Source organism: Anopheles coluzzii, chromosome X (assembly GCF_943734685.1).
Source record: "Anopheles coluzzii chromosome X, AcolN3, whole genome shotgun sequence".
Lineage (NCBI taxonomy): Eukaryota > Metazoa > Arthropoda > Insecta > Diptera > Culicidae > Anopheles > Anopheles coluzzii.
This window is the reverse complement of record NC_064669.1, coordinates 5,805,526-5,830,074: the sequence shown is the minus strand read 5'-3', so window position 1 is coordinate 5,830,074 and position 24,549 is coordinate 5,805,526. Positions and strand designations below refer to the sequence as shown.

General features: G+C 49.4%; 2 protein-coding genes across 8 annotated transcripts in view; one reads left to right on the top strand and one right to left on the bottom strand.

Annotated features, from left to right (window-relative positions):
- The window catches only part of LOC120961686 (uncharacterized), a 395,308-nt gene that overhangs the window by 341,319 nt on the left and 29,440 nt on the right, over nucleotides 1-24,549 (bottom strand). The window lies entirely within an intron of this gene.
- Nucleotides 1-24,549, top strand: part of LOC120948455 (low-density lipoprotein receptor-related protein 2) — a 52,054-nt gene that overhangs the window by 11,796 nt on the left and 15,709 nt on the right. For 3 of the 7 annotated variants that reach the window (XM_040364827.2, XM_049606169.1, XM_040364836.2), the window contains exons 2-7: nucleotides 8,410-9,092; nucleotides 16,608-16,751; nucleotides 16,817-16,948; nucleotides 19,477-19,749; nucleotides 19,846-20,100; nucleotides 20,180-22,492. In XM_040364827.2, the coding sequence (XP_040220761.2) occupies nucleotides 8,930-9,092; nucleotides 16,608-16,751; nucleotides 16,817-16,948; nucleotides 19,477-19,749; nucleotides 19,846-20,100; nucleotides 20,180-22,492 (3,280 nt within the window). In that variant the 5' untranslated portion in view covers nucleotides 8,410-8,929. Of the gene's footprint in view, nucleotides 1-2,853; nucleotides 3,236-8,124; nucleotides 8,184-8,409; nucleotides 9,093-16,607; nucleotides 16,752-16,816; nucleotides 16,949-19,476; nucleotides 19,750-19,845; nucleotides 20,101-20,179; nucleotides 22,493-24,549 lie in introns of those variants that run through there. The other 4 variants (XM_049606178.1, XM_049606099.1, XM_040364799.2 and 1 more) reach the window with 4 other exon arrangements.

Here is a 24,549-nt window from a genome sequence, read left to right as displayed (position 1 = left end):
TGCCCGCCGACGAACCGGTTCCCTTCCGACTTCCGGAATTTGCTGCTGCAGTACTGCTCTGCCGCAAAGCGATATTAGCAATAATGTGTGCTTGGCAGCTTTGCTAATTTGAATTCCAAGCAACTGCGGGCAATACTACCACGGTGGCAAATTGACACCTGCTCTCCGGGGTATCGGACAGCCCGGGTCGGGCCGAACTAGAAACTTTGAAGAATTCTTCCAACATTCTCAATGTTTGAGCCTCCGAAGAAGCCCGGTAGCGCAAATGCTGCACATGGTAGCGTGATGGGAGATGTGCGACGATAAAGTCCGTCCTCTCGCTCTCTCTCTCTCTCTCTCTCTCTATCTTTCTCTGTCGTTCTCTCTCGCTATCTATCTATCTCTGTCTCTCCAGCGTCATTTACAGCTCAGGTCGTTCGATAGTGCGGAAGAACTGGGCGGCTGCGCGCATATTGCACGCAGTACTGCACACACAATTACACGCCCGAGTTAACTTCGCATCATCATCATCATCATCATCATCATCGTTCTACCCAGTTGGCTTGTGTTTGCCGCCGTCGTCGTCAAGATCAAGATTGAAAGACTGCGGGCGCGCGTGATGTCTTCCCTGCTTGAGCCGCCCCAAGTCGCCCGGTCGGCGCGCGTACTGAAACTGTCACTGTTTTCCGGGCGTGATTTTGTGTGCGCTGCGTTGACTACCACCGCCCACCGCGCCTTGCACACACCGGTACAATTATCCAAATCATCCGAATGTGCATTGCATTGGTTTTTTTGTTTAACTCATTGTTGGTGCCTTTTTTTTTTGTTTCGTTTTATGTGAACATGTTCCACCACAAAACTCGGTGTGGAGCGGTCGAAGAGCGGAACGGACTCGCTGAAAAGTGACCGGGGGGGGGGGGGGGGGGGAGGAGATGGAGAGTGGTAGAGTAAAGCGGAGGAAGAATTAGTTAGATCATTGTTCCGTGCGCCCTCAGTAGACTGGGGCTGGGTGGGCGGGTTCTAGCGAGCGAGATTTGTTCTTTTTTATGTTTTTATATTCTCTTCCACTTTCAGGGAGAGGGGTTATAAAATACACCCTACCGCCACCTCCACACATTAACACACAGAACAGCACGCAAATTATGAGCGAGAGAGAGAGAGAGAGAGAGAGAGAGAGAGAGAGAAAAAGAGAGAGAGAAAGAGAGAGAGAGAGCAAGAATGAGGAGAATCACATATGTAATCAGAAATATTTAGCGAAAGCGCCTCGCCGTAGTAGCTGTTGTGGATTGTGTGTAGTATGTGTGGTGCTCTAGTGTTAAAATTAGCTTCTTCTTCTACTGATTATACACACACACACATGCACACACACCCACACACACACACACCACTCACCGCCGATTACACAATAAGACGTAATGATATGTTCAACAACAAACACCACGCGAGAAGAGTTGTTTGATTGGAAAATGTGTTTTTGCTAGAGGATCAACACACACCACCGTCAAGAGAGATTCGATCACATAACCACAAAGGGTAGCGCGCGCGCGCGTTACGAGAAGCAGCACACTTATCGATTGCGCTATTCAGCCGGCTCGTTTGGGGCGCGTTCTATACTGGGTTTTGTTCTAAAGCATGTAACGCGTGCATTAAGCATCTTGCTTGTACAATCTGTATTTTAACGCTGAGAAACTTATTGTTACTATTTTACTGAAATTGAAAGCACACAACAACAACGACAAAAAAAAAGCATCATTTAGTTATTCCGCATTCCGAGGAATCCGATCGACCCGAGCCGATCGAGTGCGGGGTGCGGGGTTGGAGCGTGAGAGCCAATCGATGATCGTTTCTTGGACGAACGATGAGATAAATTCCTGGAACCGGCAAACCCCAACAGCACCGAACAAGGAAGGGTGGGTATCATCTACAACATCAACCTCATCGCTCCGATATGGAAGCGTTCGAAGTGAAAGAGAAAGGCGCTCGGGCATTAGAGGAGGCTGGAGAGAAGGGAGGGGGGGGGGAGGGGGGGTGGTTAGTTTGCGCCCCGGAAGGGTCTCGGAACGGTGTTTCTCTGTGTGTGTGTGTGTGTGTGTGTGTTTTTGTGTATGCTACTCCTCGTGTGCTTCCGCCCACGTAAAATGTCGAGTCGAGGCGCTGTGAATGATCGTCACGCTGGTGCACCTTCGCCCTTCTGCGCCGATCTCCGATGGGAAAGTATGGGAAGGTAATGGTTTCAGCACGGAGGGTGAGAGAAAGAGCGAGAGAGAGAGAAAGAGAGAGAACGATGACGGGAAGGGATGTTGATGATTAGCAGCGGTAAGAGAGAGGGAAAGAGAGAGAGAGATAGAAAGAGAGAGAGAGAGGAAGGGTGAAAAAGACAGAAAAAGAGTGGGAGTGGGGCGGAAAGGTAATCGAAGCAATTTTGTGAGTGCCAATCCGAACTTTCGCTAAATCGGAACTCACGAGAAAGATTGAGAGAACGAGCGAGAATATTTTGTCATTTGTTTGTTTTTTGTTTTCTTCTTCTGCCTGCTGAAGCACCAAGCGCGATTTGTCATAGTTCTTCCTACATTTTCCCTTGAGCCCTTGGACGCTGTTTATCATTAAAGAAAAAACCATCATTCAACCCAGCAGCTTGCTCTGTTGCTACGGTTGCCCGGGCTCCCACGTCGCGAATGGGACGGCACTCACCCGGCGCTCGCCATAGCTCTCCTGAGCCCCATCGCGCGGTGCCGGCCGGACCCGCTCGGCGGCTCGGGATGAGTGGCGCGCGCGATCGTGCTGGGTCTCGCGCGCTCTCTGTCCAGCGTGCCGGTACTGTACGGCGGACACACACACACACACACACACACTTGTATGTGTCCGCGTGCATGCCACTCGCGAGCTTTAGCACGGTTCGCTCCCCGCGACAGCCAGTCGGGGCCGGACGCTGCGCGTTCAGTCTTTAGCGCACCACCGGACGGGCTCGATCGCGCTCCGTTCTGTCGCACCTTGGCAAAACAAAAGCAAGGAGAAAAGAAGAAGAAGAAGAAGACAAAAAAAATATAGTAAAATAAAACAAAACAACAAACTCGCCGTGCGGTCACGCACCCTCACAGCCACAGTACGCGTGTGAGCAGGTGTGTGTGTGTCCGTTTGTGAGTGTGTGTGTGAGAGAGAGAGAGACTGAAAGGTGAAACAAGTGGACAGAACGCGCCTGCAACATCAACAACAACAACAACAACACGGGCGGAAGGAAAAGCTTCAGTCGCTACAGGTGAAGGAAAATCCATTCCACGCACAACCACACACACACACACTGAGTTGCGTTGTTGAAAACCCACACGGGGTGGCGATCCGCCAGTGCTGTTTTTTGTTCGGTTTCACGCGGTTGTGGACATTGGAGAAAGGTGCGTTTCGGTGCCGCTTCCATTGCGTTCTGGTGGCGTTTTTTGTGTGTGTTTTTTTTTCGGTTTCTTGTTTTTGTTGTGTTAATGTTGTTATTGTTTGTTGGTTTTTTTTCGCTGCTTCAAAACGAACACACCAACGTAATCGGGCCCACAAACACAGACACACACAAGCTCGGCTCGGGGAAGGTGTGTGCGTGATTCTGCCATCCATTCTGTATTGCTGCTGACCAACACTACAGTGTGGTAACGATCCGCTTCTTCTGGTTTGAGGTTTCCTCCTTTCAATCCTTTTTTTTGCGTATCGTTTGTACAGATGTGTATGTGTGTGCATGTTTCATTGCGAGTGTTCTTTCAAAGCAGAAATGCATTTGGATCTGCACATGCAACCGTCAAATGCTGTGGTCAAACCCAAAGGATCGATTAATAGCGATCTAACATTTTCAACAACAGCAACAACAACAACAACAGCAAAATTAGCTTTCAATTGGCTTTCAAACGCAATCCACACACACACACGCCATAACAATTTGCGCACATAGAAAAGGACGCATTTTTCCGGCGTTTATTTTTTAGTTTTTTTCCATTTTTTGCGTGTGAAGTTCCGGTCAACGTGTTACAAAACTGGACCCACATAACCACCTAGAAATGTGCGCATGTGTGTGTGTGTATGTGGTGGTGGTGTACCGATACGAGAACACATCAGATGAGCGGCGGAGAACGTTCTCGTCCTCGGTGTGGTGTGTGCAGGTTCGTCGCTTGCGCGTTTCTGTCGCCCAGTTGCGTTTCAGTTCTTCGTTTTGAGGACGTTGGCACGTTGCGAGAGAGAGGAAAAAAAAACACACACACACACACACCCGGGAACAAACAAACCACATGAAGGTTAATAATGACGAACTGCTTCATCATGGGGATGAGTTTTATTACAAATGTTTTGCTCTCTTAGAGCGAAGTCTTTTGTATTGCTTTCTGTGAAAAATAATTTTATTTTTTATTTTTTATTTTTTTTTAATGTAATATTCTCTGTATGTGTGCGTGTGTGTCTGTGTCGCTTATTAGCAGTAAGTCTTCCCAGTTGCGAAGCGTCGGTTTCTAACCGGCCCCCCCCTCTAAGTGGTGCCCTGCCGGGGCGAAGTCTTCTGGGTCGCGCAACAACACCTCCCGACAGCCTCGCTTCTTTCAAAAACCACCAGCTCCTTCCCGCCAGCCGTGAAGGTGTTAAACGAAAACGTGTTTCCGCGTCTTCGTTGCTTGTGACCTGTTTTTTTCTCCCCTCCTTCTTTCTCCGAATGGGGAACTTTTTTCTTGCTTCTTGCCCCCTGCCGATGGGGGACACCGAAACAGCCACTCCACCGTGGCCGGGCGACCATCCTGTCTCCGAGTGGGACCGTTTCTGAGAGGGTGGTAGCGGTGATGGAGGATGCAGGCGGGGGAGTGGGGGGGGGGGGATGATAGACTCTATCTCTTTTTCTTGGCCCACATTCTGAGCGGAGCAGCCAATTTACACGCAGCACTACTCATCTGCATCTTTTATGGGTGCGGAATCGGTTGTTTTTTTTTTTTCGTTATTGCAGACCGTTGCTAGGTCTTGGATAAGGCTTTTTTTGTCGCCTGTTGCTTCGCGGTGTCGCGTTTATTTATTTTACGATTTTTCATTGTACTTGAGTGTGCTTTTTTTTCGCACCCGCACCTCGCTCTTCTGCCGATAGCTTGCTAGCACTGCGCAAGAGCGTGTTTGCTGTTTTGATTGTCCTCTCCCCTCCCCCCCTTTTTTTTTAGACGGCTTGTGACGTCAGCGAGCAAGCTTCTAGCGCTCCAAGAGTTCGAAGCGAAGTTTTTTTGTGCTTGGTCTCTCGTCTAGCAAATCTTAACCTACCGTAGAACGTCCAGGGCAAGGCAGGCAGGCAGCAGAACCCGGGGATGGGAAACCCGAACGAGACACAACCGGTCAGTACCGGTTCTCATCCACAATCAATCGCAAGATTGCTACACGCAAACCAGGCTGAAAGCTTACTTCTTTTCAGTCGCATATCCGCAACTGCATCCGACTTGGCTTTCCGACTGGGTGAACTCATTTATTATGCGTACAATTTTGTTTTTTTTTCCTTCTTCTTTTTGGTTTCTTCCCCCAATTCCTCACCCAACACACACACACTAATCGATCGGCCCCGACGGGCCCGGCTGGGTCGGGAGAAAGTTGCGTGTCGTTCCAATGCGAACTCACAGTCTCACCCAAAAAAAAAAAAAAACACAGAAAAAGAAAACCACACACACACACACAGGCTTCAAATTCTATCGCTATCTCACTCCTTAATGTTAGAGCCGCGAGGTTTGATTCAGCTCCGGCGGTGGAAAAAGCAATGTGAATGAACTGGGGCGAGGGTTTGGCAGGAGGAAGATGGGTGAAAAGTCGACGCGGGGAGGGAAGGGGAAGGGTGAGAGTGATTATATTAATTTTTTGTTTTCGCACACTCTCACCCTCACCCCGCGATCTACTTTCGCCTGCGCCTGGTCACTTGGTGATGAGGTGATGATCGAACACGGAAGGGAACGAGGCGATCGTTTCGCGTTCGCCAAATAAATTTCCATACACACACACAGACACACAGATACACGAAAATCCCTCCATGTTTGTGTGTATGTGTTTGTTGCTAATGCCTCACGCGCTACCCCCCCCCCCCCCCCCTCCATGTTGCGCGTGACGCGTGCCGTTCATTTTGCCGCTGGTGTACGCATTACCTTTTTTTTGCGTTTCAGGGGTGGTAGACGAATTAATCATTGAAAAAAAAACGCACCCAGAAAAACAAAAGCCAAAGCAATTTGCAACAGCAGCCTGTAGCCAGGCCCGGACGCACCGCCGGGTCGGAAAGTGCATTCATAAATGCTTAATGCTTCGTACGCTCGCACTAGCCCCCGATTGTGTTCTGAGATTGAACGCACGCGCTCTCGCGTGCGTGCATGCGTGTGCATGTATGTGTGTATGTGTGTGTGTGTATCTATTTTTGAATTATTTTTTCTTCCCACTTGTTGTTTTGTTTTGCTGCTGCATTAATGCTGCGCAATGAATAGCAGAGGGCTTTTGACTTTATTTTCACAGCGCATTTGCGTGCTGCCAGAAAGAAGCAAGAGGAGTGGTGCGGGGGATGGGGCTTGTTTTCTGTTTTTTGTTTCATTCTCCACCTCCCCCTCCCTCCCCTCTCCTCTCCTCCCCTAGAATGGATTAGTGACTTCTCGCACGGTGAAGCGAAAACGCACACAACGGCGCGGGCGCACGCGCGCTCACACACAGTGGGTTCGTGGGTTGTTTCGCAGAATGTTTTTCATTCAGAACCGAAAACCCGGCGAAAAAGAAGAAGAAAAAAAAGAGCGCCAACCAATCGCATGAATCTGACGTGGCCCTCGCAAAACCACCGCGTCCGCGGCGTGAGAGTTGAGGATGGTGGTGGGTTCGCGTGGCAGTACGAGGGGTTCGTCGCTTGTGCCGCACGGTTCGCCCGTTGAAGTCTTTTGCACCACCGCACTCTGGTGGTGGTTCTTGGTGCGACTTTCAACGGTTGTACTGGGGTGGGTGGGTGGCGCTGGGAAACACACGGTACATGGTTTACCGTGTGCACACACACACACACACACAGTGCGCCTCCTTTACTCTCCAACCAGTTAGTTCCTCGGTTTCATTTTGCCGTGATTCCAGCGCAGCAAACACTGTGCTGTGTCCCGTTCCAAACGAAGAAGGAGGAAGAGGGGGTGGGGGGGAGGGGTTGGGCGCGGTACGTGGAAGGAAAAATAAAACTTCATTTGTCAAGCCGGAATGTACCGTTACCATCATCCCCCGTGCCCAAAGGTTTCCACTCGCACTCGCTCGCACAGCCAGCCACAGCTTCCCTTCCCCACTCCCTCCTTCAGCCATCAGTTTGCCCTTTTCGCTTTGCCTTCTGCGAAACAATCCCGTCCGCTTCGAGCACCGAGTGTCTGTGTGTGTGTGTGTGGAGCCGGTGTGTTGGGAGGAAAACAGAGAGAAGAAGATGGGAGAGAAAAAAAATGGAAGCAAAAAGCAAAATCATTACCGTGCGCTCTTCGGGTCGAATCGCAAGGGTGGTGGTGGTGGTGGTTGGGGGGTTTTGAGCTGATGATGATATCACCTCTTTCGCCCGGCAAGCGACGAACCCACCGGCCCCTCACCCCACCCACATTCGACTATTGCTCGTATGATTGGCCGCCCTCTCCGCCTCTCGCGGCGGAGCCCGTACACCGGGTGACCATTTTGAATGCGCCGCTAGAACCCGCGCTGTGTGTGCGCTGTGACAGCCAATGGAAGCTAGCGCAGGAGAGAACGAACACAATCGCCCAGCAGCAGCGGGGCAAGAGCGAATGGAAAGCACACGTCACGATTCTTTGCTAGTTGCGGGGCTTGTTCTTACAGTGAAACGGAGAGGAGGGGGAGTGGGGCAAAACAACACAAATCCCTCCCCACTCCCCCGACGCATACGTATGACAGCCGCTGTCAAAAACAGGCGAACCCCGGAGAAGGAGCGTACGCGAACAAAAGAGACACGGCCAGAGATGGGAAAGGTCGTTGTGCCTTAAGAGGCCGTACCTCTTTCTTAGGAACTTTCGGCCATTTCGCTTTAAGACGCACGTCCGAAGTTCGATCCGCCGCGCCCGGGATGATAATCTAGGTGCAAAAACCGTGCCGGTGCCCCACAAATGTCCTCAGCAACCTGTATACTAATATTCGGTTTTTTTCCATTTTCTTCTTCCATACAGGTGCCGTTGTGTATGTGTGTGTCTATGTGTGTGTGTGCACAAGTACTTGACAAGGTGTGTGCAATCCTTCAGTGCAGCTGCTACTATCAAAAGAAACACATAAACCGAAATTCCTATCAACCAAAACTACAGCAAGCAACCAACCTCGTGGGCGGCAGCAGCGGCGGCACACGCAGCAGCACACGATTCCACTCTTTCCTGGCGCCCGCCCGGAAACTCTAGAATCGAGTGCTTTGCTGCATTCAGCTGATTTTTTGTTTCGTTTGTTTTCCTTCCCTAGTACCTAGTTTAGTATACCGTGTATAGTTTGTGCGCACACATCAAGTGAGGTGCGTGTGTGTTTGTGCGCGCGCGATCGCGTGCTGTGTGCGTGTGTTTCAAACAGTGTGTGTGTGTGTGTGCGTCTGTGGGCGAGAGTGCATTCGGTGTAAGTCTAGTGGGTGACAGTAGTCGTGCGTGTACCTCGTCAGTGACAGAAACGGCAGGTTCGTCGTCTGCTTTTCGCGCTCGTGTCTGTGGAGCTGCGCGTGGAAAGCGCTCCGGAGAAGGCATGAAAGGTGTCGCGGCGGTACAGCAACAGTAGCAGCCGCGGTAGTAGTAGCAGTAGTTGTGGCTGTTGGAGTAGCCAACCAGGAAACCGGCCCCGGAAGCGCGGCTAGTTGGGAACGGGTTAGCTGGTAGTGTGGTACGCGCAGAAACCAGGGAACCGTAGCACCCGAACCTCGCCTGCCCATAAAACAAACAGCGAGGAAGCGAGGACGCGGCGGTGTGTCGACTGGGGGCACACCCAGTTGCGCGGCATGGAGCTCTCAACGCCGAACGACGGGAGCGGAACCGGCTGGCGACCGAGGTGGAGGAGGATGGTGCGGGGGGCTTCGAGGACACCGAGCTGGCTGCTGTTGCCGCTGGTCGCGATCGCCTTCCTGTCCACCACTATCCACGCCGAGTCATTGTTAGCAATAGGTAAGTGTTGCGTACCTTGTGGGATCAGGCATTGGGGGATGGGAATAGGATAGGGGGTTTAGTTAGGGATCTAGCTTGAGATTAATTCTGCAAACCATTCCTCCCAGACATTGCAACAGTTGGCGCCTGCCAACCAAGTCTTGAACACCTTTGTTACTTCCAATTCTTGATATAAAAACAAAGAATGTTTTCAATGTTTTTGAAACAAATATTGGTGACCCTTTTCCAATTCGACATGTAAACAACTAAAATAGCTAAAAGACCTCAAATATCACAGACAGTTTGTATCACAGAGCTTAGATTCAATGTCTCGGTCTAAGATGTCAGGCTTGAAAGTTTCCAAATTTTGATTAAAAGATCTTGCAACTACTTCTACTCTGCTTCAAGATTACTTTTCAAGACTTCAGAATCTCGATATTGCTATTTCCAATTATATCCCAACTGTCTAAAGTATGACCAAGCAGTAGATGTAGCTCTCAGCTCGCTAGAACCTCCTAAACCAGATCCACCGTAAACCCTTTGCTCCGACAACCGTTTGCTGATAAACTCATCCAAGATCTTCCTAAAGGCATCGAGATCCTCTTACACAACAGGCGTAACATCGCTCCTCTGCTGTAAGATTGCCTTGAAATGCTGGACTGCTCTAGCCATCTCCAACGATTTGGGGGTTTTTTTCTCCCCGAAGTCAACGCTTACAATTATTAAACATCCAATGTTTGTGACCACAATCTCCTGCTCGGATCTCAATAGGGTATCTTAAGGTATCTTCAACTCAACTAAAAATAGAACGCTGTGACATTGAGAGCAGGAAAATCAGGCTGCTTTTCGAAAGGAGCCCCACCATCAACTTTCAACTGACCGCGCGCTGCGCTGCGAACAAATTGCACCAGCTTGTGCAACACGTCGGTTTACCGCTTTTGCTCATTTCCCAAACAGTTGCCGAAACAGTTTGCCGAGTGGTTGCTGACTGCTTGGTCTGGTAAACCCGGGAGGCAGAAGCTCGCGTCGTGTGAGAGCGAGAGAAAGGAATCGATACACAAGTTCGATCGCGCCTCTATACAAAAAAACTAAATCCTATTCTTCCGGCTCTAGATGGTGTGGCGGCTTTGCCGAGCTCCAAGCATTGGGGGAATAGCTAGGCCTCAACCACCTACCCCGTTCGCGCTTCTGGCGTGATATAATTCCAGTGTTTTCTCTTTTGTTTGATGGCCCAACATCGCCGTCAAGGCTCGTCTTCTCCATGGTTCGTCTTCTCCATGGTTCCATCAGATCGAACGATCTCATCTCACATCCCCAGTTTCTCCTCGTGCTTGCACGTTCGACATTTCAGCCGTGTTTCAGACGAGAAAAGGGCACGATACAACAGATGCCGATGGGAACAAGATGGAGCGGTTGTGACAAAGCACAAAGCGCTGACACGTTTGATAGCGAGATTACGCTAGAAAAGATGACAAAAATACTCATACATACACATACACAGACCCGCACAGCTCATCCATTTCGACTACGAGCTTAACATTTCTCTGCGGTGTATATTTCACAACTGGCAGCAATGTTTCACCACCGTGCATTTGGGATTGTTTGGCGAGTTTCGTGCTCTCGGCTGTCGTTTTTTTTTTACGCGCCTGCTCTCTCGTGCCACCTTTTTGCGCAATTCAATGCGGTTGGAAACAGAGCACAAAACCAGAGAGGCATAGGAAAAGTAATTCGCATAACGTGCGCCGTATGCAAATGCTCTCATGTCCGAATTCCCATGCCCATCACTCATAGCGAATCATGCAATTGGCTGCTGCTGCTGCTGTTGGCTGGAATTCGCACACGACAAGCTGTAGGGAAAAGGGTGAAAGATATGCAACACAGAAGTACAGTTTGCATACTGCAGCTTGATAATGGCCAGCAGGAGCTAATAGGAAGCACCTCAACACAAAATAAAAACACAAAAAAACGAAACACGTAAAGAAATGCCAAACCAAATCGAGCAAGGAAAGTAACGCACGCACTCACTAGCAAAGCCCGCACTGATCGTGGGGCCTGATAAGTGATAAGTGAAGGAGAAAGGGAAATTGGCGGCCTGTCTGCGATCGGGGCGGCCAGAGGGAAATGAACGGAAAACACTCATAAAACGGGCAGTGCCTTGGGGTAGAAACCAAAATCGAATCCAAACTCGAAATGATAAAGATGTGTGTCGAACTGCTTGGCTGGTTTGAAAAGTGCGAAACACGCAGAAGCACATATCTTCACGTGGAGTGAAAGGGTCGTGCGCCAGGCGCAGCGAATGGAGCCGGGAGAAAATAAAGCAACGAAGGAAAAGAAAGGTTACAAGAGCGGCCGAAGTTTTCTTGATGCTTTTCGGCACGATCGGGCACCTTTTCTCTCGACCTCGTTTCTTTCTATTTCTCTCTCTGTCTCTCTCTCTCTCTCTCTCTCTCTATCTCGCTCTCTCTCACTCTTTCAGTCCCTCTCTTTGGCCTTTATACTAGCTCTTACGGCCCCAGCGTGCGATTGAACCTTTCCTTCCTCCCGCTAGTCGCAGCAGCAGCAGCAAACAGCAAAAAAAGCGGCACAAACTCCTCAATTTCAGGTTTGCTTCTTCCTCCAGTTTTTTTTCCGGTTTCCGGAGCGCCACCCGATAAAGAAGGAAGTTAATCAAGCCGTAGCTACATCAACCCCTTTCCCTTCTCCCCCACTGTTTGTTTCGCTCGGCGATCGTGTATCGGCTTTCCTCACGCACACAGTGGCGGCGGCGGCAACGGCCATGACTTTCGAGCAAAACCGGAATAGGGAAGTTGCGCGGCGCATCGTAAAAGCGAGCAAAATCGCAATCCGAACGGATGCCCCAATGGCTCCCCCTCTCCTCCCCCCCTTCCCTCCCTCCCCTACCCCCTTACACCTTCCACATAATGGTAGGAGGGCGAGGGAGAAGGGAAACGGGGGTATGGATGTTTTCCTTTTCTGCTTTCCTTTCCTTTTTAACGCCGTCCGCGTCGAGGCGAGGATTTTGAACTGTGCTTGCGTGCGGCGGGGGGTGGGGGGGGGTGTTAGTTGGAACTGGAACTTTCACTTTCGTCTCGCCCCCCCCCCTCCCCCTTTTCGGAGAGCGGCGACCCCTCAACCATGCCCCAGGTCGTACTTTCCCGGCTAAATCGTTGATCTGGATTGGGTTTTTGTTTTTTTTTTGGGGGGTGGCTCCAGGGATAGGTTTGCGCTCGGGCCTTTATTTTACGATTCTGAATAGTTTTGAACGGAAGGCAAAAGGGGGAAGGGGTGTGGAGATGGTATTAACCGGTAACGACAGGTATGGTACCGCTCCCGGGCTGTAAAGCGTCGAATGAAGCATTTGCGGGTGAACCGTTTTCAGGCGGCAATTTAAAACAAAACAAAACGAAAAAAAACACACACACACACGCGAAAACATTTAAAAAAAGGTGGAAAAGGTTGAAGGTGCACCGATCGCAGTGCATGGACAAGAGAGCCTAGTTAGAGCTGGGTGAAACAGTGTTGCAGATAGTTGTTTTAATATTTCTACGCAAACTTACCATAATTTCCTCGCAGCATTGCACAACGTTATTTCTCCCCACAGTATTTCACAATCATGGGCAACGGTTGTGACAGTGGACAGTTAATAGGAGACAGTTGAAAATAAATAAACAAATATATATTTTTAATAAAGTAAAAAATGCGTAGCGCATTTGATTCTGCGTAAACAAATAAGAAGAAATACTTGCAGGGAGAAGATTTTAACACCTTATTTTATTGAACGCGATTGGTGAATCTGGCGTTTTGCACTAAAAAGGGCGAGGAAGTGGTGTAGCGTTGGAAACAATACAAGATGCCGGCTTGGCTGGTTAATTACCAGCATTCACAGGCTTGGCGGATACTGGAACCAATTTTAACGCGCAACGAATCAGATGCGCTTGTGGTCCAGCGGCAAAGTGCTCTTCCCGACATCTCACCGATCGTGCGTTCAAATCCATACTAGTATAGTTGGCATATTGGCTTTTTAATACTAACAATAAACTTTTAATCAGACATATATTATGGGTGGATCATTGGCAAGGTATAAAAAAAGAAGAACAAAAAGAAGAAACATGCAATTGTATACAGAAGATATCGCACAAATATCCAAAAGCGGATATCACTCTCTCCAGGAGTACTTTGCATATATAATATGTGCCAAATCGCATTTTTAATGCTTTTTTTTGGAATTTTCAAGCTGTGTCCTACATTTGCCGCACAAGATGGAGTGCTTCCTCTGGTTGATGGACAAAAAAAAAAACAACTGTAACCAGTTCTCGGTTCGTCTGGCGACTGGGGAATTTTATGGGTTAAACCATGGGCCCCCCATGAGCCCCACAACAACCTGCCACAGGTCTCACGTACGGGAAAACGACACAGCAAAACCATACTAAACGGTTTGTCTGTGTGTGTGTGTGTGTGTGTGTGTGTGTGTGTGTGTGAACGGGTTTAATATACATTTTACGAACCTCCGGTAAGGCGGACAACATTTCGAGCGGCTGAAAATTCCAAAACAAGACACACAAGACGAACCCCGGAGAGTGTGCCGGAATCCGGAAAAGGATGATTGAGCCGGTTAGTGCAAAAGAGTGTATGTGTGTGTGTGTGTGTGTGTGTGTGTGTGTGTGTGCGTGGGGAGGGAGAAGAAAAAGCGGAAAAGCTCGTCAGCATGCATTATTACGATATACACATATACTCGCACACTCGTGCTTCGGTTTTCCATTTCGACTGCTTCTTTCCGCCTTACGCACGCTTGTTGGCGTGCTAGGTCTTGCTCATGCGACCATCTTTTTCTTTTTTCTTTTTTACTGGAAAGAGGCTTTCCCTTGCGTTAAGCCGGACGAGCGCCACCGGAACGGAAACCAGTCTTTGCACACGAGACCCCAAACCCAAACAAGCCTGGAGAGGGAGCTGGTGAGGCACTAAGAAAAGCGTTCTACGCGCCTGCGGTTTGCTTGCTTTGTTATTTTCTCCCATCGCCGCACGGAGACGGCCCGATTGCACGGGAAATGTAAATAAACGGGCCCTACCCTCCCGCAGCTCCGTGTGCCCTTCGTTTCGGCCGTTATCAATCCGGCGCTGCTTGCGGCGGATCCCACCGCTTGGGCCACGCTGAAGTGTGTGCGTTCGTTCGCACATGAATGCTGGCCGTTGTGGCCAAGACACCGGACCCCGAAAGCGAAGCACACGGCACAGTCGGTGGAAAGCAAAGCCACTACACACTCATGGTGTCGCCAATGATGGCAATGATGAACCGTCCCGCGGAATTGACATTCTATCCACTGCGGTGCGGTCGAGGGCGAACCCAGCATCCAGCATTTTCCTTCACGAAGCGCCGTTGCGTGACGAAACGCACTCGGTTTGCTTTGCGCGGGACGGAAAGTACGCGGGTGCGGGACCGGAAATTTGGTTTGGCTTCAATTGAATAAACTACTTTACCACCGAGCAGCTTGGGAAGAAGACGAGCTGTGTGTGTGTGTATGTGCGTACGAGGGTGTGAGTGTGTGTGTGTGTAAATCACTTTCACGTCAATCTCCTAATAACGACGCACTTGTTGGAGTCATGCCGTTAGGGACTCTTCAAGCTGTTGAGCCCTTGCTGGCGGTAACATCTTTGCGGGATGGAATAGAAGATCACCCAGAATATGTGTGTGTGTGTGTGTGAGGATCTGAAACTTTGGACATTTTTTACATCTAGTAAGGGAAGAAATGTTTTGCGCGAGTCAGCTCCAGTTTTGGTTTGTATATTTTTCCGAAAGTCTAGACTAGACGGCCTCAAAACCCCCACAAGCGTCTTCTGTAAAGGCGAATTCCAAATATCCAAACTAAGCATCAAAGTCAGCCACAATACCCAACAGCAACCTCTGGGGATCTGAGGCTGCGCTGCTTGAATGGCGCATCATTCTCGAAACAAACTCAATTCTCCTTCTAGCAGTAGGAGATGTTGGAATCTCAACCAGAGACCAGCAATAAAGAGAAAAAAAACAACAACAAAACCAACAACTCCGCTAACTACGAGCAACAACAAAAAACACACGTACAAGTACTCGCCTCATTCGATACACAGGTTGCAGAGTTGAATTTCGCACGTTCCGTTCCCCGGAGCCCGTGATTTAACCTTCGCGCCCGGGCATCAGATGTTCGGGCATCAGAACCTGTGCGAATTCATTCTCAGCACACTGCAGCCTGAAGCAGTGTGGGTCGGTGTTTTTTTTTTGTGTATACCGTCAGGTGATTGCGATGCGATTGGCTGCGATTTGGACAGGCGGCGAGACAGCGCTCCTGCACTCCCAACGCAAAGGTGAATGATTGGTTGATGTTTTGCTTTTGTTTTTTTTTGTTTGCTAGACTTTATGGCTTGCTTTTGTCCGTACCTGCTAATGGTCAAATTGCATCACGTCCGGGTCGTAAAGCGCGTGTGATACTAGCCCGCATTTGTGTGTGTGTGTGTGTGTGCCTGTTCGATGTGAATTTCCCAGAGTTTCAATGGCTCAAACATGGCTTCCAGTCGCGCGATCGGAATGCACACGTGGATGGGGAACTTGGGACTGATTTGGGGTTCTCAGCGGGCAGAGCGCACGGCTTGAATGCGCATAACAACCTTTTGCTTCTTGTTTGCTTTTCTCTCTCTCTCTCTCTCTACAAAACCACCTTACCTCGTGTGTGTCCCAAAGTTCCCAGAGGTGCCGGCGGTAGAAAGATGTACGTAACATCTCGCGGGCTAGTACAAGTCAGCCCCGTATTCCCCATTCCGGAACGTTCGGGTAAAAAAAAAAAAAGAAGAAGCGCTCGAAGCATCCCATCATCATCCTACACAATGCAAACTGTAATGATAGCAGCAGCAGCAGGTTCTAATAAGCACAATAGAAAACGATCAAAAGTGACAACGAACCTGCACGTACACGTGGCTGATGATGACGCGGGCGAGAACGAACGCGGCAGCGTTGGGAATGGACCCCGCCGTACACGCAAACTTTTGTAAACCCTCCTCGAATGCGTGCCTGTATGTGTGTGTGTGTATGTTTGTGGATGAACTTTATCCGACCGCAGCGAACTGTAACAATAGCGTTATTCACATTAGCTTCATCATCATTATCATCATCATCATCATGATCGTCGTCGTCGCGCAGTTGTTGTCGTCGTTCGTCGTCGTACGGTCATTATTATGGGCCGAGATTCGAGCGGACAAGATGCGGCGGAAGATCAGGCGGAATCTACCATCAATCAATGCTTATTTACGGGACGGGCGCACACACTCACACACAGTAGAAGCCAGGGGAGGGCCCCCGAGCAATATCCGGCCCCGAGAACCGTGGGGAAACATTTCGGAGGTTAGCCGTCTAGCGGGAAACGCGGGATCGCAATTTGCGCTCGTGCGGGGAGGTCCCTTGGCTGTTACCTTTTTTTTTTTGTGCCTGAATCTGCACTCGTCATGCTGTTATTAATTATCTATCCATCTCTTTTTCTCGTTTTTCCCTTCTCTCTCTCTCTCTCTCTCCAGGTGGCAGTATATTTAGTAATGAAACAGACGTGCCATGTCCGTTCGGAACGTTCAAGTGCCCCGAGGGAAAGTGTATACCGCAGACGTCGGTCTGCAACTATCAGAAGGACTGCGATAAGGGCGAGGACGAGCTGAACCATTGTCGTAAGTAGTGCTGGAGTGGCCGGGATAGGCCTATCTCATTCTATCACTATCTATCTCTCTCTCAGCGCCGCCCGAGTGCGAACCGGGACAGATCAGCTGCGGTCAGTACGTGTTTAACAAGACGTACTGCATTCCACCCCACTACAAGTGCGACATGACGATCGATTGTGTCGACGGTACGGACGAATCCGACTGCAGTAAGTATCCTTGTGGGGGAGTAAGAGGGGGGGGGGGCGGGGGGGAGGGGTGCAACTGTTGGGACAGCAGGTTGGGATGAGGTCAGCGTTTGGCACGAATCGGCGTGCTAGCGTACGTGACTGGGCTCTTGGTCCAGCGGGTGACTCCCCAGAGATCTGTTGCTGTTGAAGCAAAGGCTACGTTGCAGCAAAAATATTAACTAGCCAGAGCTAGTCAGTTGTAACAGTATGATCAAATGAACGCAGGAGATCAAAGTTATAAACAAATTGCCATTAGTTACTCACAAAGCAAGTAGTTAGCAAGAATTGGACATTAGCATAATGGGATAATTTTAGAGCATCAGGTGAAAAAAAAACACACACACCCCAAGCCACTATATTCTAGCTATAATCCGAGTTTATTACATCTATGACGACACTCGCTAGCAATGTTCGATTGTCCAGGGTGAACAATGTTTGCGCAAATGGTAGATTGTACCACTGCCCACTAGAAGGCAAGGGAAGGACGTAGGGTGGGAGGCGTAAGAACACGACGATTAAGTTACGAAAGCATCCAGACGGCAGACGGACTCCCTTGACGTTGTAACATCCGTTGTACCGTACACAAGCAAACAAATCGAGCTGCTAATTACTTCTACCTTCGGGCTTTTATTCGCTTTTTATGCATTTTTTGCTTAGATTGAACAGAAATTTACACCTACTGCATTGATAGTTTGCCTGTATGATGATAAACAGTTTCAGTTGATGGTAAAATCAAAGAATGGGACGAGCGTTCTCCAATTCGACAGACTTCTCCAATTCGACAGAGTTGAACACGCTAAAGTCCCGGGTAAGGGTTCAAAATTGCAATCAATTTTGGCTCAAAATCCTGATAAAAACTACATATTTTTTTTTACAAAATAAGCATATTTCTTGATTCTGTTTGAACAAAAACCGTTTACAATACACACATTTTAGATGTACTCTAGACAGAGGAATTTGATATGGCCCGCTAGGATAATGCAGGAATTAAAAAGATGCGATCGATAATTGGGGCCCTTCACGATTCTAGTCAGTTTTTTGTATGGAGTTTGACAGTTGGAGGCTGAAATCATGTAAACACTCCATACAAAATCACACATAAAACTAGCCTGCAATTTTCAGTCTAAATTATTCTAGCCTCATAGCTAGAATTAGATTTGAGTAACTGCTCGAAAAATGGCAAAACAAGTTGGTGTTTACATCCATCCCAATGTGCATTAAAGAGATCTGGTAATGGAATCAAAGTGTTTGTAGTCTAGATGGCCTCATAGCATGTTTTTTATAACCAAATTTGAATATCACATTTCAACAGGACTTTTGTTCAAACAAGCTTTCTAGAGGCTTGCGGAATACTCAAAACACTCTTAAAATCTTCATTCAGCCTTCTAAATTCATACCCATTGGGACAAGCCAACCTGTTTATTATACCCATTTAGATAGCTGCTCGAAAACTGCTATACAATGCAAACAGCTGACAGGCTGAAATTTCAGCCTACGAACTTGAAACGGAAAAGGCCCCATTGTTAGGTTCTTTTGATGATTGAAGGACCAATCCTCGTTCCTTGGTGCGAAAAATGTGTACGAAAAATCAATATATTGAAGAATCCATTCTATTCTACACACTGACAATCAGTTCAGCTAGATTTTTGTTGAAAATTCCAATCGTTAATTCAAATCACTCAGCCAGGCGATATGAGCAACCACTCGACAGAATGGTATGTTGCAGGCGTTGTCACGCTAAGCCCTTAAGGCTCTTATTTTTTACAGTGTGTCCAAATGATAGTTGTCTATGGCATCAACTTTAGTCTCTCAGATATCCAATTTTGGTACACGAACTTTCAAAACTGTTTTTACTTGTTTTTTCCCCTCAAAATTATTGAATTTAAGTCGCATGATGATGAATAATGCAATCAGTAGAAAATCAAAAACTACAATCGTCATATAGATTTCGAAAGTTTCGGTGGTGTCTGCTAAGTCGCCGAAACGGTGTGTAACAATTGATACAAATTAATTAGTTTTTTCATTAAAAATATTAAGTTACATACTTTGTTGAACACAGCAAAGTTTTCATAAATCTGCTGAAATACCTTGTGAATTTATTATGATTTCTACTACAGTCAAACACTGTTGATTTGTCAAACAGACAAAACCAGGTACGTTAGAGGCAAGCATTGATGCACATCGATGTCAAAAATTGATGCCTCAGACTCTAAATGTACCGGCAACGACTCACAAAATCAAGAACTAGACTCACTTAGATATCTTAAAAGCTATTGTGAGTGAACTGCTGAGTTGAAGTGGAGAGTTACAAGGTTGCCCGATGGTATTTTGGTTTCTTTCCCAAACATTTTTGGATGCTTCTCATATTTGTTTGTATTCCGCAATTTATTGACCGTTGAGCAGATTTAGTTTTCCAATCATTTATATTTGATGTGCTATGAAACGGTACTAATGAATCCTTACTCCACCTACCTTGTTTCTCTCCACCCTCCCCCCCCCCCTCCCAGCGTACCGCAAGTGCCAAACGGACGACATCCGGTGCGGTGCACCGTCGCTCGGCGTCTCGCTGAACGGGCGCGTGGCGGAGATCTGTGTGCCAAAGGAGAAGCGCTGCGACGGCTACCTGGACTGCCGGACGGGCAAGGACGAGGAGGGCTGCCCGGGCACGGCCTGCCGGCTCGATCAGTTCCGGTGCGCCAACGGGGTGCGCTGCATCGATACGGCGCTGAAGTGCAACCACAAGAACGACTGTGGCGACAACTCGGACGAGGTGGGCTGCAGTAAGTATTTGTTTTTTGTTTTTTTTTTTTTTGGGGCACTTTGGAGGGCAAATGGATGTGACGTAATGTGACACCTGGTTTTTTTTTTTTTTGCAGATTTCCCACCCTGCCACGGTGGCCAGTTCCGCTGTGCAAATGCGCTGTGCATACCGGCCACGTTCCACTGCGACGGCTACCACGACTGCTCGGACGAGAGCGACGAGGCGAACTGTACCGCGATCGCCTGCCCGGACAACAAGTTCCTGTGCCCGCGGGGCGGCCCGAACGGCCAGGCCAAGTGCATTGTCAAGTCGAAGCTGTGCGACGGCAAGCGTGACTGCGACGATGGCACGGACGAGGAAACGGCTTGCTGTAAGTGTTGGGTTTGCTTTCCCTTTTTTTTGGGAATCATTTAATTGATTTCTTTTCCTTTCATGCTCTCTCTTTGCAGCAACCACGTCCTGTCCGGCGCTGGGCTGCGAGCACAAGTGTGGCCCGTCGCTGACGGGCGGCGTGTGCTACTGCCCGGCCGGGCGCACCCTCTCCCCGGACAATCGGACCTGCGCCGACCTGGACGAGTGTACCGTGTGGGGCCACTGCGACCAGCTCTGCACCAACACGGACGGGTCGTTCTCGTGCGCGTGCGCCACCGGCTACACGCTGATGGAGAAGACGCGCTGCGTCGCCCCGACCGCCAGCAGCCTGGAGCTGTTCTTTGCGTACGATCGCGCCATCCTGCGCATGAGCGCGCACGGGCAGGACTCGCGCATCATCGCGAACGCGACCGGCGCCAGCGGCCTTTCCTATCACTACGCGAAGAATCTGCTCTACTGGTCGGACATCAAGACGCGCAAGGTGCAGTCGCAGGTGCTGGTGGACGGTGGGTTCGGCGGGCACGACTTCACGCTGCCGGGCACGTGGGCCCCGGTCGCGATCGCGATCGACTGGGTCGGGGACAAGCTGTACGTGGCCGACCTGGTCGGCCAGAAGGTGGACGTATTCGAGCTGGACGGCCGGTGGCACGCGGTCGTGCTCGGCTCGAACCTGACCAGCCCGGCCGATCTGGCGCTCGACCCGACGGCGGGCCTGATGTTCGTGGCGGACGGTAGCCACGTGCTGCGCGCCCACATGGACGGTACGCACGCGAAGTCGATCGTGTCGGAGGCGGCGTACAAAGCGTCCGGCGTGGCGGTGGACGTGATCGCGCGGCGCGTCTTCTGGTGCGACTCGCTGCTCGACTACATCGAGTCGGTCAGCTACGAGGGCGAGCGGCGCGTGATGATACTGCGCGGCCAGCAGGTGCCGAGCCCGTCCCGGCTCGCGCTGTTCGAGAATCGCGTGTTCTGGTCGGACGCGACCAAGCAGGGCATCATGTCGGTGGACCGGTTCGAGGGCTCGTCCAGCATACAGTCGATCTTCAAGGCGAAGGATATCCGGGAGCCGCGCGCCCTGATTGCGGTGCATCCGCTCACGCAGCCGAAGGTGTCGAACCCGTGCGGCAGCAACAACGGCGGCTGCTCGCAGATGTGCGTCGTGACGGCGGTGCAGGGAGCGCCGTCCGGGCTGGGGTACCGGTGCGCCTGCCACACCGGCTGGCAGCTGTCGAAGGATCTGATGAACTGCCACCTGGTGCGCCAGTTCCTGATGTACTCGCAGCAGCGCTTCATCAAGGGCAAGGTGCTCGATCCGGTCATCGAAGGGTTTAGCGACGCGATACTGCCGGTCGTGTCGCGGCGGGCCCGCTTCGTCGGCCTGGACTTTGACGCGGTGGACGAGCACATCTACTACTCGGACGTGCTGCAGGACGTGATCTACCGGGTGCACCGCAACGGCACTGGGCGGGAAATCGTGCTCGCGTCCCAGAACGAGGGCGTCGAGGGGCTGGCCGTCGACTGGGTGTCGAAGAATCTGTACTACATCGACAGCCGCAAGGGCACGCTGAACGTGCTGTCGACGCGCAACACGAGCTACCGGCGCACGCTGCTGAAGAATCTGAAGCGACCGCGCGCGATCGTGGTGCACCCGAACCGGGGCTACATCTACTTCTCCGAGTGGGACCGGCCGGCCAACATTAGCCGGGCGAACGCGGACGGCAGCGGGCTGATCGTGTTCCGCAACCTGACGCTCGGCTGGCCGAACGGGCTGTCGATCGACTTCCGGGAGGACCGGGTGTACTGGTGCGACGCGCTGCTGGACCACGTGCAGCACGCCAACCTGGACGGGACGGACGTGCGCACGGTGAACTCGCGCCTGATCCGGCACCCGTTCTCGATCGTGATACACGAGGAGTGGATGTACATTACCGACTGGCGGCTGGATGCGATCGTGCGGCTGAACAAGCTGAACGGCGAGCAGGAGGAGATAATGGTGCGCGAGCCGCAGACGAACCGGCTGTACGGCGTGAAGGTGTACAGCCACGGGGTGCAGAGCATCGACGCGAGCCAACCGTGCGGCGTCAACAATGGCGGCTGCGAGAAGCTGTGCTTTGCGCTGCCGAGGAACGACACGGAGGATGCGGCGGCGGCGAGCGCGGGCGGACCGACCAGCCCGCGGCTGGTCGTCAAGTGCGGCTGCCCGTACGGCGAGCGGCTCGGGGACGATGGGCGCAGCTGTCTGTCCGACCCGAACGCGGAACCGCCGGTCCAGGCGTGCCCGAACACGTGGGACTTTACCTGCAACAATCAGCGCTGCATACCGAAGTCGTGGATCTGCGACGGCGACGACGACTGTCTGGACAACTCGGACGAGGAGCAGAACTGTACCAGTGAGTAGTCTTTGCAATTCAATGCTTGAATGCTTAAATGTTTAATATTGAAAGACATATCTTGATTTTTGGTAAATATTTGGCAGTAGGTCATTAGTAGGCCGGATCTCATTAAACTGAGCATTGTGATGCGACATCTCGTCCGGTATGATTGGAAATTCCAAAACAGACATAAGCTAGTGATGTCCACATTGATTCAGAACGAGTGCCTAGAGAAAGAATTGCACTAAATGAATTCAATCAAATCATCGAAAGGAGTTCATTTGAGTCTTGAACTCTATTATGATTCTGATGAAATCCCCTAGCGCCTGGACTCGTAACTCACTCAACACAGTTAAGCTGTTGCGAGTCAACCGATTCACTCAAGAGCTAACTCTCGATGGGTGAAATTAACTGAGAGTTAAATTAAGAACTCACGAATAGTTTATTCAACTCCTTTACAATAGAACTCTCTAGGAACTGATACACTTGTGACAAGTTCGCTACACATAACATCTTTTTTCCACACATAACGCAAAATTTGGTTTCAATACTGTTCCCACCTTGTGAGGCAGAACAGAAGTGGAACAAGGGAACTCAGCTGAGAGTCAATTACTTTTGCTGAGTGCCCCTATCATTTTCAGTGAGAGCAAAGGAAGTGGAGCACATTCATATCCTCCGTCTACAAATGTAGGTATTGGAAATTTTATGTGTAGGAAACGAGTCACAAGTGTATCAGTTCCCATTTAACACGGTTCATCAGAAGCGAGTCAAACGATTCATTCAAGAGTTAACTAGATATGAGCGATCAAATGAGAGTAAAATTAAGTAACCACGATTATTTCATACAACTTCATTTAACAGTAACCACGAATAGTTCTTTTTTTTTAACTTGCTGTGTCTGAACTGGTAACTTATTCCCATTTCAATGACATATACGTCAGTGATTTCATGACACTCGTGACACTGGGAATTAAAGCATATAACACATGTTTTTGAGAGTTTAATCTCGATTATTTTTTTTTTACTATTCAGTTGTTTCCCAGTCACTCAGGCATAGTAAATTTTCTTGACTCTTGAGACTGTTGATAAATTTAACTCGCTCTTCTAGCACATTCAATCTGGTAAAGCTTAGGTCACGGGGCCACGGGGCTTTCTCAAACTGAGAAAACATTCTCAAGCACTCATTTAAGCACTCAAAGATTCTCAAACCGATTTTGTGCCGATTCGACAAACGTTGAGAACGTAGGTTTCTCAAAAGCACTCATGAGTGCTTGTGAAAATGAGCGTTGAGAAACCCCATGGCCCCGCGGCCTAACGCCACTCAGTGGTTCAATTCCTATCATTAGATGAAATTATTTTCACAAAAAAAATATTTAAAATCAATTTTAGCCCGATTTAAGATGGACGTGGCACATAACAAAAACTCACTCTCCTCAGAGTCTTTGTATTAATTTCAGTTATCTGTTATTCCTGTAAAAAAAAACAATCTAATACTCGACTCATTTGACTCACTTTTTGTAGTTGAATATTCAAGTGATTGACGCCGTTCAAAGAACTATTGTAGGGTTCTCCAAGTCACTTTCAGATGTGGTTAATATTATTCACCACCTCCAAGAAGTTTTTCAACAGCTGTCAAATGGTGTATTTGCATAATAAAAAAAATTCAGTTTATTCACAATGATTTTCAACACACCACAAAGAACTGTCAAACTCAATTCAGCTTGAGACGTATTGAAAATCGTGTGGAACACCTGAAACATTATTGTGATGTAAGTACAACATTTGACAGCTGTTGAAAAACATCTCGCAATCAATTAAAAATTGTCACACATTGGACAATTCGAAGACATTGGAAATTCAATTCGGAAAACCCCGTATCTTCTTACTTCTTCTTCTACTCTGCTACACTACATATAGATGTGCGCACTACTGTGCAAGATACAAACGAGTTAAAGCGTACAAATGAACGCATTCGAGCGATTCAACTCAGCACTCTTAATAATGTGACTCTTTTAAAAATCATCACTCATCACTCTTTTTTATGAATCTCTCTTTCGAAGCTCTAATTCACAACC